General features: G+C 37.8%; 4 protein-coding genes across 5 annotated transcripts; 2 read left to right on the forward strand and 2 right to left on the reverse strand.

Annotated features, from left to right (window-relative positions):
* The first annotated feature begins 1,714 nt into the window (after positions 1–1,714).
* On the forward strand, positions 1,715–3,339 carry LOC130719348 (protein MAIN-LIKE 1-like). The gene is made up of 2 exons (XM_057569974.1): positions 1,715–2,683; positions 2,767–3,339. Exons 1-2 carry the CDS (start codon positions 1,769–1,771, stop codon positions 3,337–3,339), a joined length of 1,488 nt encoding a protein of 495 aa, XP_057425957.1. The 5' UTR covers positions 1,715–1,768.
* A 615-nt stretch (positions 3,340–3,954) lies between these two features.
* On the reverse strand, positions 3,955–6,453 carry LOC130719349 (uncharacterized). The gene is made up of 4 exons (XM_057569975.1): positions 6,227–6,453; positions 5,331–6,129; positions 4,824–5,255; positions 3,955–4,742 (listed from the first exon to the last, which is right to left on the reverse strand). The coding sequence occupies exons 1-4, from the start codon at positions 6,451–6,453 to the stop codon at positions 4,563–4,565; spliced, it is 1,638 nt and encodes a 545-aa protein (XP_057425958.1). The 3' UTR covers positions 3,955–4,562.
* A 1,497-nt stretch (positions 6,454–7,950) lies between these two features.
* Positions 7,951–12,107, reverse strand: LOC130717397 (pentatricopeptide repeat-containing protein At4g21190). 2 transcript variants are annotated; one of them, XM_057567617.1, is made up of 7 exons: positions 11,948–12,092; positions 11,369–11,527; positions 10,090–10,184; positions 9,856–9,954; positions 9,548–9,691; positions 9,200–9,412; positions 7,951–8,468 (listed from the first exon to the last, which is right to left on the reverse strand). In XM_057567617.1, the coding sequence occupies exons 3-7, from the start codon at positions 10,171–10,173 to the stop codon at positions 8,067–8,069; spliced, it is 942 nt and encodes a 313-aa protein (XP_057423600.1). In that variant the 5' UTR covers positions 10,174–10,184; positions 11,369–11,527; positions 11,948–12,092; the 3' UTR covers positions 7,951–8,066. The 2 variants fall into 2 exon arrangements, with proteins under 2 accessions (XP_057423600.1, XP_057423599.1); XM_057567616.1 differs by lacking the exon at positions 11,369–11,527 and having other exon boundaries at positions 11,948–12,107.
* Positions 12,108–12,667: 560 nt separating this feature from the next.
* On the forward strand, positions 12,668–19,777 carry LOC130717396 (uncharacterized protein At3g49140). The gene is made up of 11 exons (XM_057567615.1): positions 12,668–12,959; positions 13,173–13,275; positions 14,275–14,488; positions 15,613–15,715; positions 15,800–15,867; positions 16,427–16,618; positions 16,737–16,862; positions 16,996–17,331; positions 17,987–18,139; positions 18,944–19,039; positions 19,504–19,777. The coding sequence occupies exons 1-11, from the start codon at positions 12,674–12,676 to the stop codon at positions 19,606–19,608; spliced, it is 1,782 nt and encodes a 593-aa protein (XP_057423598.1). The 5' UTR covers positions 12,668–12,673; the 3' UTR covers positions 19,609–19,777.
* Positions 19,778–21,607: the final 1,830 nt, after the last annotated feature.

Below are 21,607 nucleotides of genomic sequence, written 5' to 3' on the forward strand. Positions count from 1 at the left end.
TGAAGTGCACCGACTCGAACCACTACAGCACCACCACAAATCAGAGTGGGTTTATATGAGAAGGTTTGATCTGAGATTGTGAGGAAGAGCTGCAGATGGGGACGACGGAGATGAATTTGTTGGAAGCGAGAGAGGAACGCAGAGTCGTCGAGCGGCGGGGCTAGTCATACATGGTGGTCGTTGTGAAGCTGTGAATTGTGGTCGTGGGGATGTCTTCGTGAGGCTAGGTTCGAGGAGGATATCGGGCTAAGGAGAAATGCAAAGCCTAGTGGTTATCTTGCGCAGTGGAGGTGTTGATCGACGGTTCGTGGAAATGGCTGAGGAGACATAAGTTGCTCATCTTGTAATTGCCTATCCTTAATATCTTCCGTCAAATCACAGGAGATGGTGACCATTCCGAAACTTACTTTCCCCAGAGATACTCTCACATCTAAGCTGAGATCTCTGAACTCCTCCAGTGATTCCAACTCTTTCACCCCCATTGAAGAAACGTGCATCGTTTTCCTGCTCAAAGCGTTCGCAACAACATTCGCCTTTCCCAGATTATACTGCAGAGGGAAGTCGTATCCCTTGACGAAGTCTATCCATCGATGTTGCCTCATATTGAGCTCCTTCTATCAAATAAGTATTTCATACTTTTGTGGTCGTTAAAGATAATGAGAGTGCATCCACAAAGATAGTGTCTCCATATCTTTAGTAAAAAAATCACCGTAGTTAATTCCAATTCATACCTTGAGTAGTTCCGTTTATGCGTCTTAAGTTGCCTAGAGGCATAACATTTAATAAATATTTATTACATTAATAATAGGCAGAGACTATTTGCGCCCCCTTTTTTGCTAAGTCCGCCATCCCCAAACACGCGAAAAGACTAAAATACCCTTCAGTAATTTAAATTTAAAAAAAAAAAACTACCTTATCTCTACAAACCCTCCCCCCTCTTTCAACCGTATACCATCTTCCTCTCCCACCCAATTTCAAAAGTTTCAACCCTCACAAAATCAAGTCTCTCAAACCCACAACCAAGTCAAGAAGAGGAAGAGAAAGGAGGACAACCAGTAAGAAGAAGAAGTAAGAAGAAGAAGTTGAAGTAGAAGAGGAAGAAGGAGACCAAGTCAAGAAGGAGTAACCCACAAAATACAACAACAACCCATAACCCACAAGAAGAACAACAATGTAAGTTATTTCTTACAAGTTTTCGAGGCTTAGGTTGTATTTCGTGTTAAATTTCAGTCCCTCGATTTGATTCTGCAATGGGAGGAGGTTTCGTGACTTTCCCGCACTCTAAACCGCGGACAGGTTTTATGGCTACCGCATGTTTAAGTGCGGTACGCCTGTCAAATCTTTTATACCTACCGCATGTTTAAGTGCGGTACGCCTGTCAAATCTTTTATACCTACCGCAAGTTTAAGTGCGGTTAGCCTGTCAAATCTTTTATACCTACCGCAAGTTTAAGTGCGGTTAGCCTGTCAATTTTTTTTTTAATTCTCTCTGAATTTTCTCTGAATGTTTATAAATTATTTTTTATGTTAGCAAACTGTTGTTTATGTTAATAAATTGTTGTGCATGAGTATTAATTTTTGTATTTTTAATTTTCAGGCCTCCTAGGAAAACTGCCCGTGTTGTTGGTCCTTCTACTGAACCTACTGCTCCACGGGATCGTAGCTCCACTCATGCTTCTAACCGCAAACGGTCAGAAGAGGCTAATAGAGGAAGGGGTAGGAATGCTGAACAAGAGCCTGCTGTACAGGATCAGCAGGATGATGAGATTATGGCTGATCAGCCGGATGATGACACTGAGGCGGAGGAGGAGACTAGTGGTGAGGAGGAGACTAGTGGTGAGGAGGAGGCTGAGGAGGATGTCGGTGCTGACCTCGAGGCGGAGTTTGATGAGGAGTCTGGTGATGAGGACGATGAGAACAGGTTGTGGTATGAGGGAGGTCCGTTTGACCTTTGCTTGTTGACTAAGTATGGCGAACATATAGCTCGTGACATATGGAGGTCATACAAGCGGCCAAATTATGAGACTAGAGGTGTGCTCAAGACCTATAATCATGGGAGGATGTGTCATCCTGTAGTCCATCATGCTCGGTACATAAGGGGTGCGGTGCATAATGCAGGTTTGCGGTGGGTGATGAAATGCACAAGCCCGAGTGTTGACCAGAGCATTATTTCTGCTTTTGTTGAGCGATGGCATCCTGAGACGTCATCTTTCCACTTACCCTGGGGGGAAATGACGATCACACTTGAAGATGTCTCAGCATTACTCCACTTGCCCGTAGAGGGTGAGTTCTTCTCCTTTGGTAACCCGACTAGGGAAGAGGCGGCTCCTGCGGTTGCTCAGTTACTTGATGTGGACATTGAGCTTGTGATGGAGGAGTTTGATGCTTGTAGGGGTCCATCTCTTCGCTTTAGCTTTCTCCAAGCTATTGTGGAGAAACACGTAGAGGCCAACAATGAAGTTCCTGCATGCCGAGCTTATATGCTGCGGTTGATTGGCATGACCCTTTTCTGTGACAAGAGCAACACATATATTGGTGCTGTGTATTTGTCTCTGTTTGAAGATGTTGAGAATGCATCAAGGTGGAATTGGGGAGCTGCCACTTTGGCTTACTTGTATGGTCAGCTCGGGGAGGCCAGTAGGAATGGTGCTAAGTCTGTTGCTGGTTATTTATCTCTTCTGCAGGTATTGTTATTTCTTTCTAATTATTGTTAAAACGTTTGTTGTTAAATAATTAGCATCATACTTTGGCATTTTCTCTTTTGCAGTCATGGGTGTTTGCCCACTTCCCCGGATCATTGTTTGAGCGCAGGGACAACCCTGCCTACACACCAGACAGGCCTGTTGCACTAACTTGGGAGGCGCTTCGAGGGACTACTGAGGTTGCGCAGAAGAGGATGAACCTGGATACGTTTCCGGCCAGTTCTGTGATTTGGAGACCTTATGTAGAGCACTATGATCACTGGCCCTTCCCTCAGGTTGCCTTGTATAGGGGATTTATCAGGCATGCCGAGATGATATTCCCATACCTCCCAGATCGAGTCATCAGGCAGTTTGGCCGGATCCAGTATGTGCCAGATCCCCCACCATCGTCAGTTACGTGCCGGGAGTGTGATCGTCGATTTGCGCACTGGAATGATCACATTTGCCATCTGTCGGAAGAAGCTGCTTTCCCTTTTCAGACCACTGGCGAATACACTCCTTGGTATATCAAGGTCTCACACCCTTACATGGTCCCAGATGAGTACAAAGGCGACCGCTTCGCATTTCTAGAGGTACTGACACTTGTTTTTGCCATGTGGCTTACATTACGATTATGTGTATGCCTATGTGTATATTGACCTTATTTATTGTCATTTCAGAGCCAGTTTGCGGAGCTTGTGTTGTACTCTGGCATTGCGGTTGATCCGACGACAGATGGATCGCCCCCGCCGGGTTCACCGATGTGGGATGTGGTGCACAATATGCATACCATCATCGAGGGAGCAGTGCACGGGAGGGGAAGAAAGATTAGGGGACGGGACTCGGGAGCTGGGCCTTCAAATTCTGGGCGTTAGATTTAGGGACCTTTGTACTTTTATTTTGTTGGATAATGATGTTGTTTAATGTTGTTTAATTTCGGGTCTTTTGTTATGTGTTTTGTTGGATAAAGCATCTATGTGTGTTTGTTGGATAATTTCGGATCTTCTGTTATGTTTAGTTGGATAGTGCAACTATGTGTTTGTTGGATAATTTCAGATATTTTGTTATGTGTTGTTGGATAATTTGTTTAGCATCATACATTCATGTTATCACTGACCCAAAAGTTATGGTTAGAAATATAGTGAGATACATTGGTTCTATTAATGGGGAATGGTTATATGAACCAAAATTGGGAATGGTTATATGAACCAAAAGTTTTCTGCCAAATTATCACGCGGACAGGGTGAAAATATAAACACCTCCGCAGTTATAACCACGGGAAATTGGTTCTATTAATGAGGCTTACAGTACCTCTTACAGATGCGTCATGACCTACCGCAGTTATAAGTGCGGACAGGATGAAAATAAAAACACCTCCGCAGTTATAACCACGGGAAATTGGTTCTATTAATGAGGCTTACAGTACCTCTTACAGATGCGTCATGACCTACCGCAGTTATAAGTGCGGACAGGATGAAAATAAAAACACCTCCGCAGTTATAACCACGGGAAATTGGTTCTATTAATGAGGCTTACAGTACCTCTTACAGATGCGTCATGACCTACCGCAGTTATAAGTGCGGACAGGATGAAAATAAAAACACCTCCGCAGTTATAACCACGGGAAATTGGTTCTATTAATGAGGCTTACAGTACCTCTTACAGATGCGTCATGACCTACCGCAGTTATAAGTGCGGACAGGATGAAAATTAATGACAGTTATAACAGAGGCATGCACAGACTGATTTCCTGACAGTTATAACAATCCAGAGGCATCACAAGCTTTTTAAGGAGACAGTTATAAAGTTCAAAGTAATCATCCGTTACACGCATATAAATTACAAGCAATTCGTTACAAAACAACTTAATGATCCAACATAATTAATCATCACTAAGGTCAATAATATCATCACTACATCCTCCATTTTTTTGTTTCAGATAAGCCGCGTATTCTTCAATGCGCTCTTTGTAAGGCTCTTCCCATTTTCTTGCATCCGGGTGACAGTTGTATGCCCACAAGTGAGCTGTGGTCGGCATTGGATGGCCTTCACGAAGAGTAACCTACAAGCAAAGAAGAGTATAAGTATAAAAGTATAAGGTTTTACATATACGTATTATGAAGGATAAAGGATAAGGATTTACCCCAACGAAATGATCTTTATTGACAAGCACAATCGGCATGAATTTGTGTTCTTCCACTAGGTCCGCCTTTCCCTTTAACGGATAAAAAGTGTTGCATCCGGTATTAGCAATAGTCAACACTATGAACTTATATGTTGTGGAAATAAGGTAGGCCATATTTGGTATCATCATCCACTTGTCTTCACCTACGGGCTTAGTATCCTTAACTGTTAGAGCTAAACGCATTTGGTTAACCTCGCTGGCTCCAAACATGTTGATGTACATATTAGCATCCGAATCAATCTCCGTCAGAAGTTCCCTACGTATAAGTGGCCAATCGTCTTCTGCAAGACCCTTCAACGATGCAACACATCTATATCCACAGTGGCCATCTCCCTTTACATTTATAAAGTCAACAACGAATGGATGAAACTCATCAGGGATTTGTTTAAGCTAGCGCCGACGTAGGTAACTACTCACAGGCTTCTTATTCTTTGTACACACCATCCGGATCAGAGGACTTTGTACCTTAGAAGCCTTAGAAGCCGTAGAAACCTTAGAAGCCTTAGAAGCCTTCGAAGCCTTAGAAGCCTTTTGAGACCTAACCTTTGGAGAAGGTTCCTGTAATGGTGTCGTGTTGCTATCACGCCATGAGCCCGGATACTCCTTGTCAATAGTCTCCCATCTACAAGGAATGCGCTTTGTAGAGGTCTCACCACATCCCTTGGCAAACTTCTTGGGCTTGTTAGTGGATCCCATTGGCCTACCCCTTGTTTTCTTCTTTGTTGGAGCGCACATAGAAGTCGTTTCTGGATAAGTAATCATTCTAAGGCTCTCAATGATCGACATTCTAACTCCGTGAGAAGACTCCTCGAACTTGGTTCGTAATTTATCAAATTCAGACTCAAAACTCAAACCCAATGTTGGATCCATGTCACGGTCCGAAGAATCCCAAGTCAATTTCCTCCAATGTGGATGAATTGCAAGTAATGGGACAGATTCAAACTTCATGAGCTCACAAGCACATGGTAGTCCATGGGTTCTCCTAAGTACACATTCACAGTATATACCACCAACCCCAATCATGCCAATTTGAGTCTTCTCTTTAACAATAATGTGCAATGCGGCTCTAGATACAAACCCGCGCAAATGCTTATAGAACGGGTCATTCAAATAATGCTCTGTGACAAATATGCTGAGCTGGAAGGACTCCTTTATCTTGTCATGCTGCATGATAATAAGCTTGTTCATCGCAGTCCACGCAATGACCAAGTCACCCTTACTGTCGGACAATAGTTTCTTCAGCTTTGAGTGTGCCCCCTCAACTCTGCGCATGGTATAAACATGAAATAAAAAAAACAGAAAACATTTTGCCAAACATTTTACAGTTGAAGTAAAAAAAGTGAAGGATAGCAACAAATTACCTGTTTGTTGTCGTGCACCCCATGTGCATACAAGTATCAATCTCAAACTTCACAAACTTGCTTCTCAAAGGCAACCAGTTAGCCTCAATGTAAGTCCAGAGCTCACCGGTATTCGACATAGCACCCACAGCTTTATCATACTCAACCTCGTTGGCAACATACATCAATCGATTCCATCTATCAGTAATGTCTTCACGTGTCTCAATGTCTTTCACAAGTTTCTTCATCTCGCCAGTTACACTCTTAAGTACATGAAACTGACATAGAAGACAGCGAGCTGCGGGAAAAACAGTTTCCAATGCTTCCAAAAACAGTTTCCAATACTTCCTCAGGTATCATTATGCTGCAATCAACAAAATAAGCTCAATCAATCTAAAAAACTTTGTTCTGTCCGCACTTTAATATGCGGCAGCACATATTTGCCTTCCGCAGTTTAACTGGCGGACCTATTATTCCAACATATCACTTTCCGCACGTATGTTAACGGGAAAATCAATTTTATTTAGATAGTAGCAGTACCAGAACTTAAGACGATTGAAATGACTAAGTTTTTTTGACTTCCGCTAACAAGTTAGCGGAAGGTATAAATTTAACACGTCCGCACGTATGTTAACGGGAGCGTGTAATTTGTTTCATTCCCGCAGTTTTAAGGGCGGGACTATCCAGTTACGTCAGAAAGTCGCGAAATCGCGATGGAAGCTAAAAAAAGCTGAAAAAAAGCTCGGAAAAAGGTAAAAACTTACATGGGTAAGCTTCTATTCTTGACTTGAGATCACCCAAAAGAGCTTGGGGGTGGAGGAGTGGAGGAGTGGAGGATTAAGAGGAGAGTGAGGAGGAGGGTGAGGAGGAAGAAGGAGATGGTGTGTGGGAAGTAAAAATTAAATATTACCTTTTTATGTTTTTTTTACTAAGGGCATTGTTGGAATTTTTAAAAAAGGAGATGGCGGACTTAGCAAAACAGGGCGGCGCAAATAGTCTCTGCCTTAATAATAAGGCTTGACCTCCTCCCGCAACATCGAGGGAGCTTATGTTGTTGCTGGAAGGTTTCTTTTGGTACCAATCTTGGGTTGTAAAAGGGTCTTGCCATCGATGAGGCGGAAGAAAGAGTTATCAACTTATCATCGACAAAGACAGGGGTGATACAACAACTCATAGTGGCAAATCGAGGTAGTAGGAGGTGGGGATAATGCTGCTTCAGGTGGCTAAGGGAAACATGCAAACCATTTAAATTGAAGGGAGTCAGGTGATCATTTTGTAGGATTGGATGGTGATGCGGTGGCCCGAAGGTGGAGGCTAGAGAGATTGTGGTCATTGGAGACAACACACAATACAACATGAAGAGAAAGAGAGGTGAAATAATGTCATTTTTGTTAAACTTAAAATATACCATGTCCTCATTTTTTATTAGACAAAAATGACATATTAGCGATTTAAATTAGTAATAGGACCGAAAATTGGCGGAATGATCCAATTTTCACATGTTTTAAAAAAATTCAGAGACCAAAATCGCTTGTTTTAAGCAGAAACCCAATCTAGCACCAGCCTGCATAACTGGATATTAATCAAAGCCTATATGCATTAAAAGTTACCCCAATCTCCTTACAAAGTTATGCGTTGAGGAAACTTTCAACCCAAAGTACCCCCCCCCCCCCCCCCCACACCTTTAATCCAATATTACACCTTAAAGAGAACATTACACCTTACCATCACACCTGAAGAGAACATTACACCTTATCATCTTGGGCTTGCAGATTGCATTGATATTATATTAACTGTAACTAACAATAATAACTACTAATAGAACCTTATCAGCCAGTGATATTACATTATCTTCCTCCCATTATGCATCTACAACTGGTTCTATTTCGATACTCTCAAATGAATCATCTGAAATTTGTTCAGGTTCCATGCATATTACATTGGCATCCTGTTCGAATTGCTCATCATCAATTACCTCAGAACTCGTCTCTTCATCTTCAGACCAATCATCCTCCTTTAAGTCTGAATTAGGTTCAACATTATCATGCTTTCTTGTGTATTTATTGACTTGGTTGGACTGATCTTCGAATCTGATTTTCACACGCTTTCCTTTGATGTACCTATATTCCCATTTAGGCGGTGGGTATTTAATATGTAACTTCTCGTATTTGTCCAGCATACCCAGCTCCTTGAAGGCATCTCCAATCATTGACACAACCGAAATACTAGGTCGAAGACCAAGCTCCTCCATGTCTGCAAATATCTAAGGGAGAAATTAACAAGTAAATATCCTTTATGTATTGAGCCTGCAGTCAATTCATACAAAGTATCATATAATCTCATTAACTGATTAAGACCTTCTGTCCCAATTCGGTCTCCTCTTACCGGTCTCGCCAATAAAATTGTTTTATGTCAATAAAAAAAATACATTGATATGACAGATATAACCTTACATGGGGTTTTTCAAATGACATGTCACAAGTTTATTGGTGGGACAAAGAATGAGACACCAAATGCAGACAGAGGATTTTGATCCCTTATTAATACAAGGGCATGTGAAGTTGACAGACACTAACAGTAATGTTATTAAAAGGAAATTCAGTACAATTGACACTTAACGTTATAGTTGAACTTGAATACTTAAGAAATTCTATGTACTGAAATAGTTAATATGTTAGTTTATTGTTTTAGTTCCTTTCCCCAGCAGGAATTATACCAGGTTCTGGAAGCATCTTTTGCATTCCAATATAGCATGCACTAAGAAAAGTAAAATAACAAACTATCTTTTATCACTAATAATTATTCTTTTTTGAAATATAAATTTCAGCAGATGAACTTTAAAATCCAAGAATTTGAAAATTTCATTCAATTATATAGTATGCACTAAGAAAAGTAAAACAACAAACTAATTCAAAAAAAAATGGTATATCGAATGTACATTATTATAAAAAGAATTAATAATTTAAACTAACACACAAACACAAATCATAATACCTCAAACATCTTCTCATGCAAGCCCCTCTTACGGTAGATAGATATCATTTTATCAAAGAATCTGCGAGGCAAGCTTTCCATGTACTGCATTAATAACTTGGTCCAAAGCTCTTCAGCTTCATCAAGTCGGTCATCCTCAGCTAACGCATTGAGTAATGTGAAATAGCTTCCCATTGTCTTTCCTTGACCTTTGCTTAGCATCCATTTTGTTATCTATAGTGCCATATGTAATTTGCATAAACAGATACCAAAGCACTGGGTCACTACATTTTAAAAGAAAGACAAATGTATAGAAAACAGCATCTTAAATTCACAAGGATACAGTTCTTTTTTAAAAATTAGAAGTACCTGTATTATCCGCTTCCATTCTTGTTCGTATTCTAGAGTCTTGAGTGCCTTTTTTACAGTAATTAAAGGGAACTCTAATTCCCAGGCAACATATGAATCGAGAGCACCATAAACTTCCTCTTTGACATTTGATAGTTCCTTAATCTGTATAATACATCAGAAAATTATTTTTCCAAAAAAGCAGAGCAATAAAGAAAAAATCAATCTGAAAGCTTCTATATAAAATGAGAGCACCACCATCACAGTGGGAAAACAAAGCAGAAGCTTAAATTACCAGAGTAACCACAGAAATGCAAGGAAGAACTTACAGACTGAACAAGTTTAGCAGCCTTGGAAATGGTCCCAATTTTTTTCTGGGTCTTCCAAACTCGTGGATATCTAGGTCTTTTACCTTTTGCAGCACATACCTGATATTAAAAAAGAAATTCATACAAATTTATTCACCTGTCATTTCCTAAAGCAAAAATATTTGGTGTAAAAAAAATTTACATCAGAGAAATTTGGTTTCCATCCATTAATAACCATAAACCTAAGGATCTTACCACAGTGCTTCGTATACTTGTTGGTATTTTAATTTCTTCAAATGGTTTAGCAATAAGTAGTGGAAAATCTGTCAGTGCAAGCATCCTGACGAACTCTACAATAGAAAACAAAAACATGATTAGGACATAAGAAATCAGTAGGACCTTGCAAATTTTCCCAGGGTACGAAATTCACAAATTATTAAAAGCCTATTTGGTTGTGGTGGGAATTTTCTGCCATAACAGCAATTACTCACGTGAAAATTGTTCTCATAACAGCCATCACTAAAGTCAATTTAGCTAATTTCTCATAACCAATTTTGCTTTTAGCATGTTCAATATTCCAGCTTCTGCACCACAACATAAGGATAAAATATGGCGCCAACATGACACGTAATTGTTACCGATTTAGAGAAAACCAGAAAACACCTTTAATCCTTTCATTTATTTACTTATTTTAAGCTGTATAGTAGCTAGGCCAAACAGGTCAGTAATCAGTTCCAGTCTGAAATAAATCAGGCCCAAAAAATGGCCATAGTAGTAAGTAACTAATAGAAAACAGTGTTATCAATGACAGATGGCGGAAAGCCAAAATACCGCCATATAATTATGGCGGATGCCACGGCAGTGCCATGGCGGCCTCAATAAAAAAGTTATAAATAAATAAATATATATATATATATATATATATATATATAATCAATTATACATACACACATTAAAAACCTGCATAATGCAATTATACAATACAACAAATAAAAAATTCTGCTAACTAATAACAACTTATATCATCAAATATAGGCTCAACATATATATAATAGCAAATATCATAACAAAGGTTCAATGGATATTAGATACTACTAGATAGATATTAAGTCTCATACTCTCATTGAGAGTATTACATACCAATTACCAAAACATCATGACAAATTCAAGACTTCATATTCTAATTGACATGAAAAATGAAGTCTAAAGAGTAAAATTTAATCTAAACAACTAATCATCCAATCCCAATGTAGTGTAGTCAAGTTGAGTGTCAATGCCACTTGCCATTGCAAAACAGAGGAACACGCACCAGCACTAAAAAGGGGAAAGAAAACAAAGATTTAAGCAAACAGTGACAGAGGAGAAAGGAGAAGGAACAGAAGGTTGTAAGTTGTAATAGAGGAGAGGAATCAAAAGTAAGTCAGTAACAACTGAGGAGAAGAAACAAGCCTTCGGGAGATTAGAGAGAGGGAAGCTGAGGTGAGAGGACGCAGAAACAGAGTGGAAAAACGAAAAAATTGCAGAGAAAAATTACCTAAGAGCTAGGATGGAGCAGAGACGCGGTGGCCGGAGACCGGAGTGGTTGCCGGTGGCCGCGAGGGTGGTCACGCGGCCGCAGGTAACCGGGAATGGGCCGAGCGGTGGTCGGAGGTGGATGGGGCAGCAGCACTATTCTGAATTTGGGGTTTAGAAACTGAAATATAGACTTGGTTAGGTTAGGTTAGGCTGGGTCACCAGACTTTAGAAGAAAAAAAATCACAAAAAATTGTAAAAAGTACCATAAATAAGAACAATGTGAGAAAAAAAAAACCAGCTTCCCTTTTCAAAGACGACGACAGTCACCTTATCAGTAATCCACAAAGTAGTTCAAATCAAATTTGAACAACAGAGCTTCAGCAACTTAACATGAAAAACTACGTCATTATATATATTAAAAGCTAACAGGGAAAACTAAACAAATTCAAAAACCCACATAACAAGTTAAACTATTCATCTTTTTTCACCAAAAATCATGCTTCAAGACAAGTACAACCACTCAACTATCATCATTACAGTATACAAATGCACTAAAACTTGAATTAAATGAATCCTAAAAGGAAAACGAAAAACTCACCTCTGCCAACCGTGTTGACGAACTCAAAAACCTCAACGTTTTGGACTCTTACACTTTTCCAACATTTCAGAGAGATAAGGGGCTATATGGGGCCTTCTAAGCATCGAACGGGAACGTGAAATACCGCTACAGAGAAGTTTGGAACTTCGGATAGATATTTCAGGACACAAAAAGAAACGACAGCGTATTGCTTACAAGTGAGACCCACCCGCCCCATCAACAATCTTGTGGGCTCTTCAATTGGTTTTTTTTGTTCAATTGATTAAAATTCATTTATGTCTCACCAAATTGAGGTGAAACTCCTACAAATTACTGTACTTAACTCTATCTAGATTTGAGCTAATTAAAAATACATTATAAAGAAAAGAGTAATGATATATTTACATTTCCATTCTCTTTCATCTTTTTTTCACTAATTTTTTTAATCTTTTTTTTTACATTTTCGGCCACATCATATAATATCACTCATTTCTCTTCACATTTTTAAGAGGTGAAAATGAAAATGATAAGGAACCAAACATTACTCATAAAAGTAAAAGAGAGTCACTATTGCTAGCATTTTTCCATGAGCTTTAGTAATACTCTTTTATCATTTTCTGTTTGGTTAAAAATTCATATAGGCAGTACTAAATTGTGAGTAAATCCTATATAACTAATTGAACCTAGATGAAAAGAAAGTGTCAAAAGAGTGTTCAGTGTGTGCTACATTGAAAAAATAAGATTGTGATGACAGTAATGCCCTTAACCTTTGAGCCACGTGTCCATACGCAGAAGCTTTACAATGCTCCCGACCGCACCCTATCACGACGTGCAAAGAAGCCAGAGCCAAAATCCAATAGGCAAATCCAATACGAAAGAAGCACCTCATCCTCTTCTATCTCATCCCTACTACAACTATATTCTCTGATAACGGAACAAACCTCACCAACCATGATGATCCTCGAGCCTCCCATCGCCGTCAGATTCCACGTCGCCGCCACCGCCACTCGCTCTTCCGCCGCCGCCGCATCTCGTACTTTCACTCTTCCTCTCTCTAAACTATTTCCTTGCTCATTTCAACTGCTCAGTTCGTTTTCCGAGCTCATAGAATGTGATACCTCAAGAAGTTTCAACGATTGCCGAAAAACACTAAAACAGCATCGTTTTTTGGAGTTCGAATGGTGTGATAATGGTAACTGAAACTCTTGCTTTCCCTCATTGACACACGCGTTTGTTTTTTTGGCAGATAATAGTAACCGTTCAATGTGGAGCACGGAAGAAGTGAACGGTGGTGTGGGTTATGTGGCTTCGTGCAGGCTCGCTTGCAGTTGCGGTTTCGACGCGCCTTGGTGCGTTGTTTTCTCTGTCTTACTGTGATTCTTCGCAATCTAGCTAGGGACATGTTTTTGATGATTTAGGAGTGAAATTTCTGAAATTAGTAAAGTTTCAATTGCTAATTCGGTTGCGAAAATTGTAGATAATCGGAGAAAGTTTGCGTCGATGTGACTACCATTGCCTGAAACTATGATATTGCGTTTTCTTAGAACATATTTCTAATGCTGCAATAGCATTAAATACTGAGTATTTCTCTGCACATGAACTGTCTTCATTTTACAGTTTTCTTTCCTTTTTTATCCCTAAATGGTTTTAAATAAGAAAAAGATTAACTATGCAGCTAGATGTTTTAAGGAAATGAGTACATTAAATTTTAATTTGTTTTCTTGAGGTTCTGGTTTAATATGGAATATGAATGACTGTTGATCCAACGTGCCTGTGACTATAGTATTAAATAATGCTTGAATGGGGTTTGGTGTAGTGAAATTTCTTGGTTAGGATTAGGTACCATTGAACTTATGTACTCAAATTAACGATTAACATATGAATTCTGTGTGAACTGTAAAAGGCAAAAGCCTTTACAAATTTCAATTTTTAAGTGTTTTAATGGTTGACTTAAGTCATGTGCCAAATACCAATATGTCGGTTGAATGCCCAATTGATACATTAATGTTATTTAAGATAAAGTATATTTTTCATTTCTGGAGAGAGGTAAATGGTAGGAGTGTGGGAGAGACCAGTGAGCTTCATGAATAAACTGTTGTGATTGTGCTGATTTGTAGAGAACTGATGGTTGCATGTTTCTATTCCGTGTAAGATGCAGTTCCCTGAAAACAGCATTATGTCGAAACATGAAGTTTTTCTTTAACCTTAAAAATTAGTTCACAAAATGCAAATTTTGTGATGTCTTGTTCCACCTGTAATGTTTATGTTGAAAGCTTTGGCTACCTTTCATGTCTGGGAATACTAAATGTTATGCGAGGAATTTATAATGAATGAATATAATTATGTAGGTTAAGAAGTAAAAAATATACCAGCACTCCTTTGACGAGACGGAACAAACTTGTAAAGAATAAAATTCGAGCATCATCAGAGCATCCGGGTTCAGCTCAAAATAAAAATGAGAAGGCATCCTATCATCCATCTGAGGATATTGCTGCGTCAACATCAGAGAATAGTGGAGATGCTAGGCTTACTGCTGCAGAAACAAGTAGAACAATCATTGAGGTGCTAATTTATTTTTCTTGTTAACGAAGCAACCTAACACAAGGAGAAAATGAAATTTAGTAAACATTTTGGTTTTCTAATTTGATTGCTATATTTGTAGAACCGCTAAAAAGAAGAAGCATACATTTTGGATTAAATGATGGCTAGACATTTGTCATATTCTACAAAACCTTAATATTCTTTTATGAAAAAGACTTAATGATGATAATTCAGATGCTAGAACCACTGCCAGTGTCTCTATAGGTGTTTACTAAACATTGTTCTATTCTCTGTTCATTAAGAATTGATTTAGCATAACCTATAGTCCTAGACTCTAAATGTGTTAGAATTGAAAAAGAAAAAAATCAAGAAAGCATCTTATTTCTAGGTTTAAGTTGGGTCTGTAGAAAAATACTAGATACATAAGAGAATGAGTGATCTTTAAAGGTATCATTCTATGTTATTGAGTCCATGTTTTAATTCAACTTTCAAAACAAACTGCTCCATAATTTAACTTTCTGAAGCCTATATCTGATTTATTGAAAATGAAGAATTTTACATGCTTCATTGTAATCCTAATTCAGAACATCTGGAGAGTCTAGTTGTGAAAAAACATTGAAAATTTGTTGGGATTTACCAAGTAGAGTTCACAGTAACCCACTAAGTTCTTTTAAACAAAATTACTACAATTGTGGCTAACTTCATTAGCTGAATTTTAATTGACATGACTTTTCGGTCATTTATCTTGATAAGGTCAATCCGAGCTCAACTCATGTAATATAAAGGCTTAACTCAAGGGGACCAGTTGCTTATATTCTCATTATTATCACAGCTACGAATGTATAGCAAATGATGATTGTGGTATATCATTTTTAGGTTAACAGCAAAGCAGCACTGATGTTCTCAAGTATTATTAGTGTTGAATTTCACTAAGTGCTTTTAAACAAAATTACTAAAATTGTGGCTAACTTCATTAGCTGAATTTTAATTGACATGGCTTTCCGGTCATTTATTTTGATATGGTCAATCCGAGCTCAATTCATGTAATATAAAGGCTTAACTCAAGGGAACCAGTTGCTTATATTCTCATTATTATCACAGCTACGAATGTATAACAATTGATGATTGTGGTATATCATTTTTAGGTTAACAGCAAAGCAACACTGATGTTCTCAAGTATTATTAGTGATGAATTTCATGAAAATATTGTTTGGCCAGATATGCCGTATTTGACTGATGAGCATGGAAGTAAGTGAAGGCCATATGATTGTCATTTACTATGTATTAATATTTTTGTTCTTGGGAAAATCACCTAAACTCTAAGCATTGCAGATATATACTTTCAAGTAAAGAACAGTGAAGATGTTTTGCAGTCCCTAACTTCAGAAAATAATTTTGTGGTATGACCATATCTCTAACATTTTATATTATGCCTTGGAATTTCTTTTGATATACTTACAATCAATGCACATAAAGTCTTCTAACACAACTGAAATTTTTTTGTGCCTTCCTTTCACTCGTGGACATGTATTTTGAGGAGAAATCACCAGTTAGATTTGATGGCCTGATTTTTTAAAAATGGAATTAAATGAACAAGAAATTATAAATTTTCCTTCATATCTTGGTGTTCGTTAGGTTGACATCAAGAAGATCTTTGACAATCATTCTATTTATATCCTCACTAGTTGGCTGGTAATATATCATTGTGCTATTTGAAGAATAAAAAATTAAGCCTTACCATCAATATTTTTTTTGGTTACATGGCGGGGCTATGCCGATGCCCCGCTTACCATCATTTGTTTACTGCAAATTACTAAACCCACTCTTTCATCTTGCATTTTTTATTTTTTAAATATTTTTCTTACTAATCTCAAATGCAGTTGCACTTAGCTAAGTTAACATCTCTTAACGTGTGATAATGTTTGGGTTATGGATTATGTGTTTGATACCTTGTTGTAGCAAGTCATTGTTGGTGTGGATACCATGGAAATGATCTCCGAGATGGACTTATCAGGTCCTTCAGAAATTGACTTCGGGATTGAAGAAATTGATGATCAAGATGCTGATGATTTAGATGATGATGATGAAGAAGATGAAGATGAAGATGAAGATGATGATGAAGATGAAGATGAGAATGAGGATTATGATTCGGTCTGAATTTTTCTTGTTTTCATGTAATTATGAGGCTTATTTTCATTTCTGAAGTCTGAACTGTAAACATACATCATCGGTGCATAAGATTATCCATTCTTATTTATATTATTTGCAGGAATGGGTAGCTGTTCTTTCAGATGACGATGAGCAAGAGGATTCTGATGAATCACTTGCAGACTGGGCCAAATTGGAGACTATGCGATTTTCTCATCCAATGCATTTTGCCAACAAGTTGGCGGAGGTAGATACCTTTATATGAAGGAGTTTGGAAGTAACTAATACTAATAGACCTCATTGTAACATCTTTTCAATTTAATTATACTAAGGTTTATTTATTGATATTATTAACTTTTCTATCATTATTCCACTTCTAGGTTGCTTCAGATGATCCAATTGATTGGATGGAGCAGCCTCCAGCTTGTGTAGCTATTCAAGGGATTATAAGACCTGCTTTTGTTGAAGATCATTCTACAATACAGAACCACATATCTGCCAAACAATCCAGCAATATTGAAATAAGTAAATCCATAGAAAATAAAGGGGAAAATGTTAGTGCGATTAATGGTCACGTGGATAATTCAGTGTCATCTAGAGATAATCCAGGACAACAGTTGGAAAATAACAGGAACAGTGATATCCCTTTTAATGAGACTTCATTTTACAGATTGGAGATGATTAAGATTCAAGTGTTTTCTGCACAAGGAGATCCTGTAAGTATGCTGACTTGTATATGTTTTGTGTATATAGACAACTTCTATAAACTCATATAGTTGATCATGCACTTTGCTCATGTTCACTGATAATGATGTTTAACTCTGGGATTATCTGACTTCTTTAATTGATAGTTGTACTGAGTTAGTAAACAATCATGAATATATTTCATTGGAAAAGGTAAAACAAAGCAAAAACCCATTACATCTCTTCCATAATAATTCATAAATATTGACCTGAGTATTCGGATTTGACACGAGTGGTATTTTTCCGGGCTGTTTCATCAGAAATGAGTAATTTGTACATCTATTATCCTTCCAGTGACTACATAGCACAGTAACTGTAATGCTGGCTTCAAAATAACAGATATCATAGTTTGTCGCCCCATGTTTGTGTTATGAAATAGTAATTTCTCTAATTCATATCTGTTGGTTAGAATCGATAAACAAATAGTGGTACTGTTGACTGAAATTGCATTAAATGGAGGGAAATAATGAATCCCGTGTGCTGACTTATTGTAAGAAATAAGACATAAAACGGCATATCCCAGAGTTACATGCATAATCTGAGAACATTGCTCTATAAGTGTTGAATCATATGTTATTTTGACTCACTTTTGTTTGAAACTAATATTTTTATCCTGATTCTTTGCAGACTATACTTGAATTAGAAGACTACATGAAAGCTCAACCCGATGCTATTGCAAAGTCAGCTGCCAAAATTATATCTCGTTTGAAAGCTGGTGGAGAAAAGACCTTACAAGCCCTTAAGTCTCTCTGTTGGAGATGTAAAGGTGTTCAAGTGGAGGTAATATATTTTATCGAAATATCCTACCTGTCTGTTTCCACAGTTAAATGTTCTTTTAAACAATTTTAGTGAATTTAGTTTAGAAATTTTAGAATTTGGGTTAGGCCTAACTCTTTCCCAAATGCTAGCTCAGGGATGAGAAATGCTCTACCCTTTATAAGGACTATTTTGGCTATACCCTTAGTTATGCCTAGGGTTGAACATCTTGAGCGTGAAATTTGCTGGACTGAACACGTGTAGGTGACCCACTTATGGATTACTCAATAAACGAAACTAGGATAAACTCTTAAGCTATGTCATTAACCAACTATTCCAAAAGTTTACGTTGTTGGGTGAAGACAAATGAATGATTTTATCATATTATACTTCTAACATGCCCACTCATGTAGGAATCCATTGCGTTTAAAGCGTGGTCAATGGTCAATGCATAGGTTCACCTACTCATAGATGCTTTGGCACCATATTAGAATTTGGGTTAGACCTAACTCTAGTCCAAAAGACTGGTGGGTTAGACCTAAATAGAAGTCATTGATGATGTTCTCATTTAGTTCAACCAAAACATAATGCAAGATTTAATCTGACTGGACTGCTCTGCTATAAAAGTCTAGAGAAGTTAGTACCAGAATCTTTCTGAATAAGGAACAGAAAATTATTAAAGGACATCTTTGTTGAAAATCGAAATGATTATATAATATATATATATATATATATATATATATTTATATTCCATTTAGAAAATTTATTACACTAACATACAAGAATATACACATTCACGCATGCTATGGTCATTGTGATTTATTGCAGGAGGCAAAACTTATCTGCGTAGACTCCCTTGGGTTTGATCTCAGGGTTTGTTCGGGAACTCAAATCCAAACACTGAGAATCACATTCAAGAAAAGGGTACATTAGTTGTTTTTCTTTTTTCTTTTTGAAAGCAACTACATTAGTTGTTTTTCATATCTACAAATTTTAATGTCTTTTTTACATGTCTTAAGTTACAGATCAGCAGCATTTCACAAAATTACATAAATTTGTATACATGGCTCCATGGTATTTAGATCTTGGGTAGTCGACTTTTCTAGTTTGGCAAACACCATCTTGATATACCTGATTTTAGAAGATAGCTTTTGCGCATAGATCTTCCCACTGGTGTCTTCCACAGCCAGTTGAAATTTTTATTTCGAATACTGTTTAGCTTTGTCTCGTGTCCATCACCATGTCTTCTCATTATAAAGAATATACAGCCTTTCTGGCACCATCACCATGCCTCCTTAGTGTAAAGACAGTCCTATTTTATTTTCATTTTTCTGTTTTTCGTGTAGTTTTATTCCTAATTATTTCCACGTATTAAATTTCATTTGCAGGCGACGTCAGAATACAGTGCTGAGAGACAACTCAATGATTTACTATTTCCCAGAACTCACCCAAAGCACCAAAAATCGAAGCAAGCACATCAAAATGAATGCTAAATCGTCCGAATGTCCGCGTGAATGTTGTATGGCTTGTGTGCCTTTGGCCAATGATTATGTACAGATGTGAAAGGCAGGGAAAAAGATCCCACAAAAGCCAATCAGGTTGTGTAATTTTTGTTGCATTTTTATTCAATAATTGGAAGTAATGTTTTCCTCTATTGCTTCATAGCTTAACCTTTATTAGAATTTAGGTCACACCAAACTCTACCGCAAATGGTAGCTTATCGAGTTAGGTCTTGTTTAAATTCTAATAAGGTATCAAAGTTAATCCTAGATCTATTGTTAGGGTTACCCATTGAAATTTTGAAATTAAAGAATTGACATAACCGCCTTGTAGATCTCAGGGATAAGGACATGTCAATCAATATAAACTTTGGAGTTCAACGCTCCAAATTTCCAGTTCTAAGCGTGAGGGTGTGAAGTCTCAAATTAACTAGTGATACGACTAATGAATGACTTATAAATGGGAGGACAATTATCACCCTAAGCTAACTTATAAGGTAGAGTTATGTGTAGCTTAAATTCTAATATGATAATGTCAATCCTGGATCCATTGCTCGGTTACCTGTTAAAATTTGAACATAAAGAGATTCACTTGATCACCCTATAGACATTTAATAATGAGGATATGGGCACGTGCAGACCAGGAAAAATAGTGACGGGGGCGGGAATTTAAAATATGTTAAACAAATTTTAAAATGACTGTTTCTAGAATAACTATAAAACTTGATTCAATGAAATATTTTTGATGACTTTTTGCTTAAAGAACCACAATGAACACTGAATATGTGAAAAATAGCCAATACTTACGAGAAAATTTGTTTTTCTTTAACAAGAAAATAAGAGTTAGTACTCCCAAACGAACCATTTATAGTACGAAATAGAAAATCAGGGGAAGATGCAAACTCATGAGCCCGATGTCTAGTTAAATGAAAACCACCTACCTTTGTTCAACGTGCAAGCACATTAAGGCCCTACTCCGAAGCATAAGCCTCTGATGCACGTGACACCTCAAAGTCCCCCTCATCCTATGCAGCACCATTAAAATATTTACTTATTTGCTGGTTCATGTTGTTTTGACTTTTGACACTTACATATGACATTATATAATGATGGCTTAATTGCAACTTTGGTCCCTGACGTTTACTAATTCCACGATTTTAGTCCCTTACCTAATTTAATTACACGGATGGTCCCTGACTTTGCTGGTCGTCTGCAGCGTTGGTCCTAGCGTTTATATGTTATGGAGGAGGTTTACGTGGATGGTCACTTAGCTGACATAGAAGTCGAATTGGAGAGAGAAAGAGACCAGCAACTGATTCAACCTTCTTCCTTGTCTCCAGGGACTCGTTCGTTCTTTATCTCTTCCTTTTTCGCTCAATCTCAAGCTTCGAGACATCTTCCTCACGGTGCTCTGTTTTTTAAGGAGGAAGAGGGTAGAAGATGACCGTTGCAGATCTCACGTGCAACTCACATGCTTCCCTCTCTCTTTAGTCCTTCTTTCTCTTTCCAATTGGACATCCACGTAAGCCTCCTCCGTTAAAAAATAAACAGTAGGACCAATGTTGCAAACGACCAATAAATTCAGGGACCATCCGTGTAATTAAATTAGGTGGGGGGACTAAAATCGTGAAATTGGTAAACATCAGGGACCAAAGTTGCAATTAAGCCTATAATGATACTGAAGCTAACGCGTAACGCCATATATGCACTGCATTGTGGGGGGAACTTAGAGCACTTGTTTTCTTTCCATTGTCATAAAATTACCAAGGTGATGTTTTGAAGTGAAACCATGTCAAGCAAGGATCGAACTCTAAACCGCTAAGTCACACCGCTAAGTCATAGATACGCTGATACCGTGTCAAGAATGTACTGCTGGAAATCTTCATAATTTATTTTATAAAAAAGGAAAGACTTTTCACAAAGAGAGAAAAAAGGTACATGCTTCACCCTTCCAACCTATCAAATTTTAAGGATAAGCCACAACAACTAATTA

The sequence above is a fragment of the Lotus japonicus genome, chromosome 5 (assembly GCF_012489685.1).
Source record: "Lotus japonicus ecotype B-129 chromosome 5, LjGifu_v1.2".
Taxonomy (NCBI): Eukaryota; Viridiplantae; Streptophyta; class Magnoliopsida; order Fabales; family Fabaceae; genus Lotus; species Lotus japonicus.

Coding starts and splice junctions, on each gene's coding strand:
- LOC130719348 (XM_057569974.1), top strand. CDS start 1,769: ATGGCTGATCAGCCGGATGATGACACTGAGGCGGAGGAGGAGACTAGT. Junction 2,684..2,766: donor GTTATTTATCTCTTCTGCAG/GTATTGTTATTT, acceptor TCTCTTTTGCAG/TCATGGGTGTTTGCCCACTT.
- LOC130719349 (XM_057569975.1), bottom strand. CDS start 6,453: ATGAAGAAACTTGTGAAAGACATTGAGACACGTGAAGACATTACTGAT. Junction 6,130..6,226: donor GGGTGCACGACAACAAACAG/GTAATTTGTTGC, acceptor TACCATGCGCAG/AGTTGAGGGGGCACACTCAA. Junction 4,743..4,823: donor ATAAAGATCATTTCGTTGGG/GTAAATCCTTAT, acceptor CTTTGCTTGTAG/GTTACTCTTCGTGAAGGCCA.
- LOC130717397 (XM_057567616.1), bottom strand. CDS start 10,173: ATGCTTGCACTGACAGATTTTCCACTACTTATTGCTAAACCATTTGAA. Junction 9,955..10,089: donor CAAGTATACGAAGCACTGTG/GTAAGATCCTTA, acceptor TTTTAATATCAG/GTATGTGCTGCAAAAGGTAA. Junction 9,692..9,855: donor CTGCTAAACTTGTTCAGTCT/GTAAGTTCTTCC, acceptor TGTATTATACAG/ATTAAGGAACTATCAAATGT.
- LOC130717396 (XM_057567615.1), top strand. CDS start 12,674: ATGACAGTAATGCCCTTAACCTTTGAGCCACGTGTCCATACGCAGAAG. Junction 12,960..13,172: donor TTCCGCCGCCGCCGCATCTC/GTACTTTCACTC, acceptor TTTTTTTGGCAG/ATAATAGTAACCGTTCAATG. Junction 13,276..14,274: donor TGCGGTTTCGACGCGCCTTG/GTGCGTTGTTTT, acceptor ATAATTATGTAG/GTTAAGAAGTAAAAAATATA.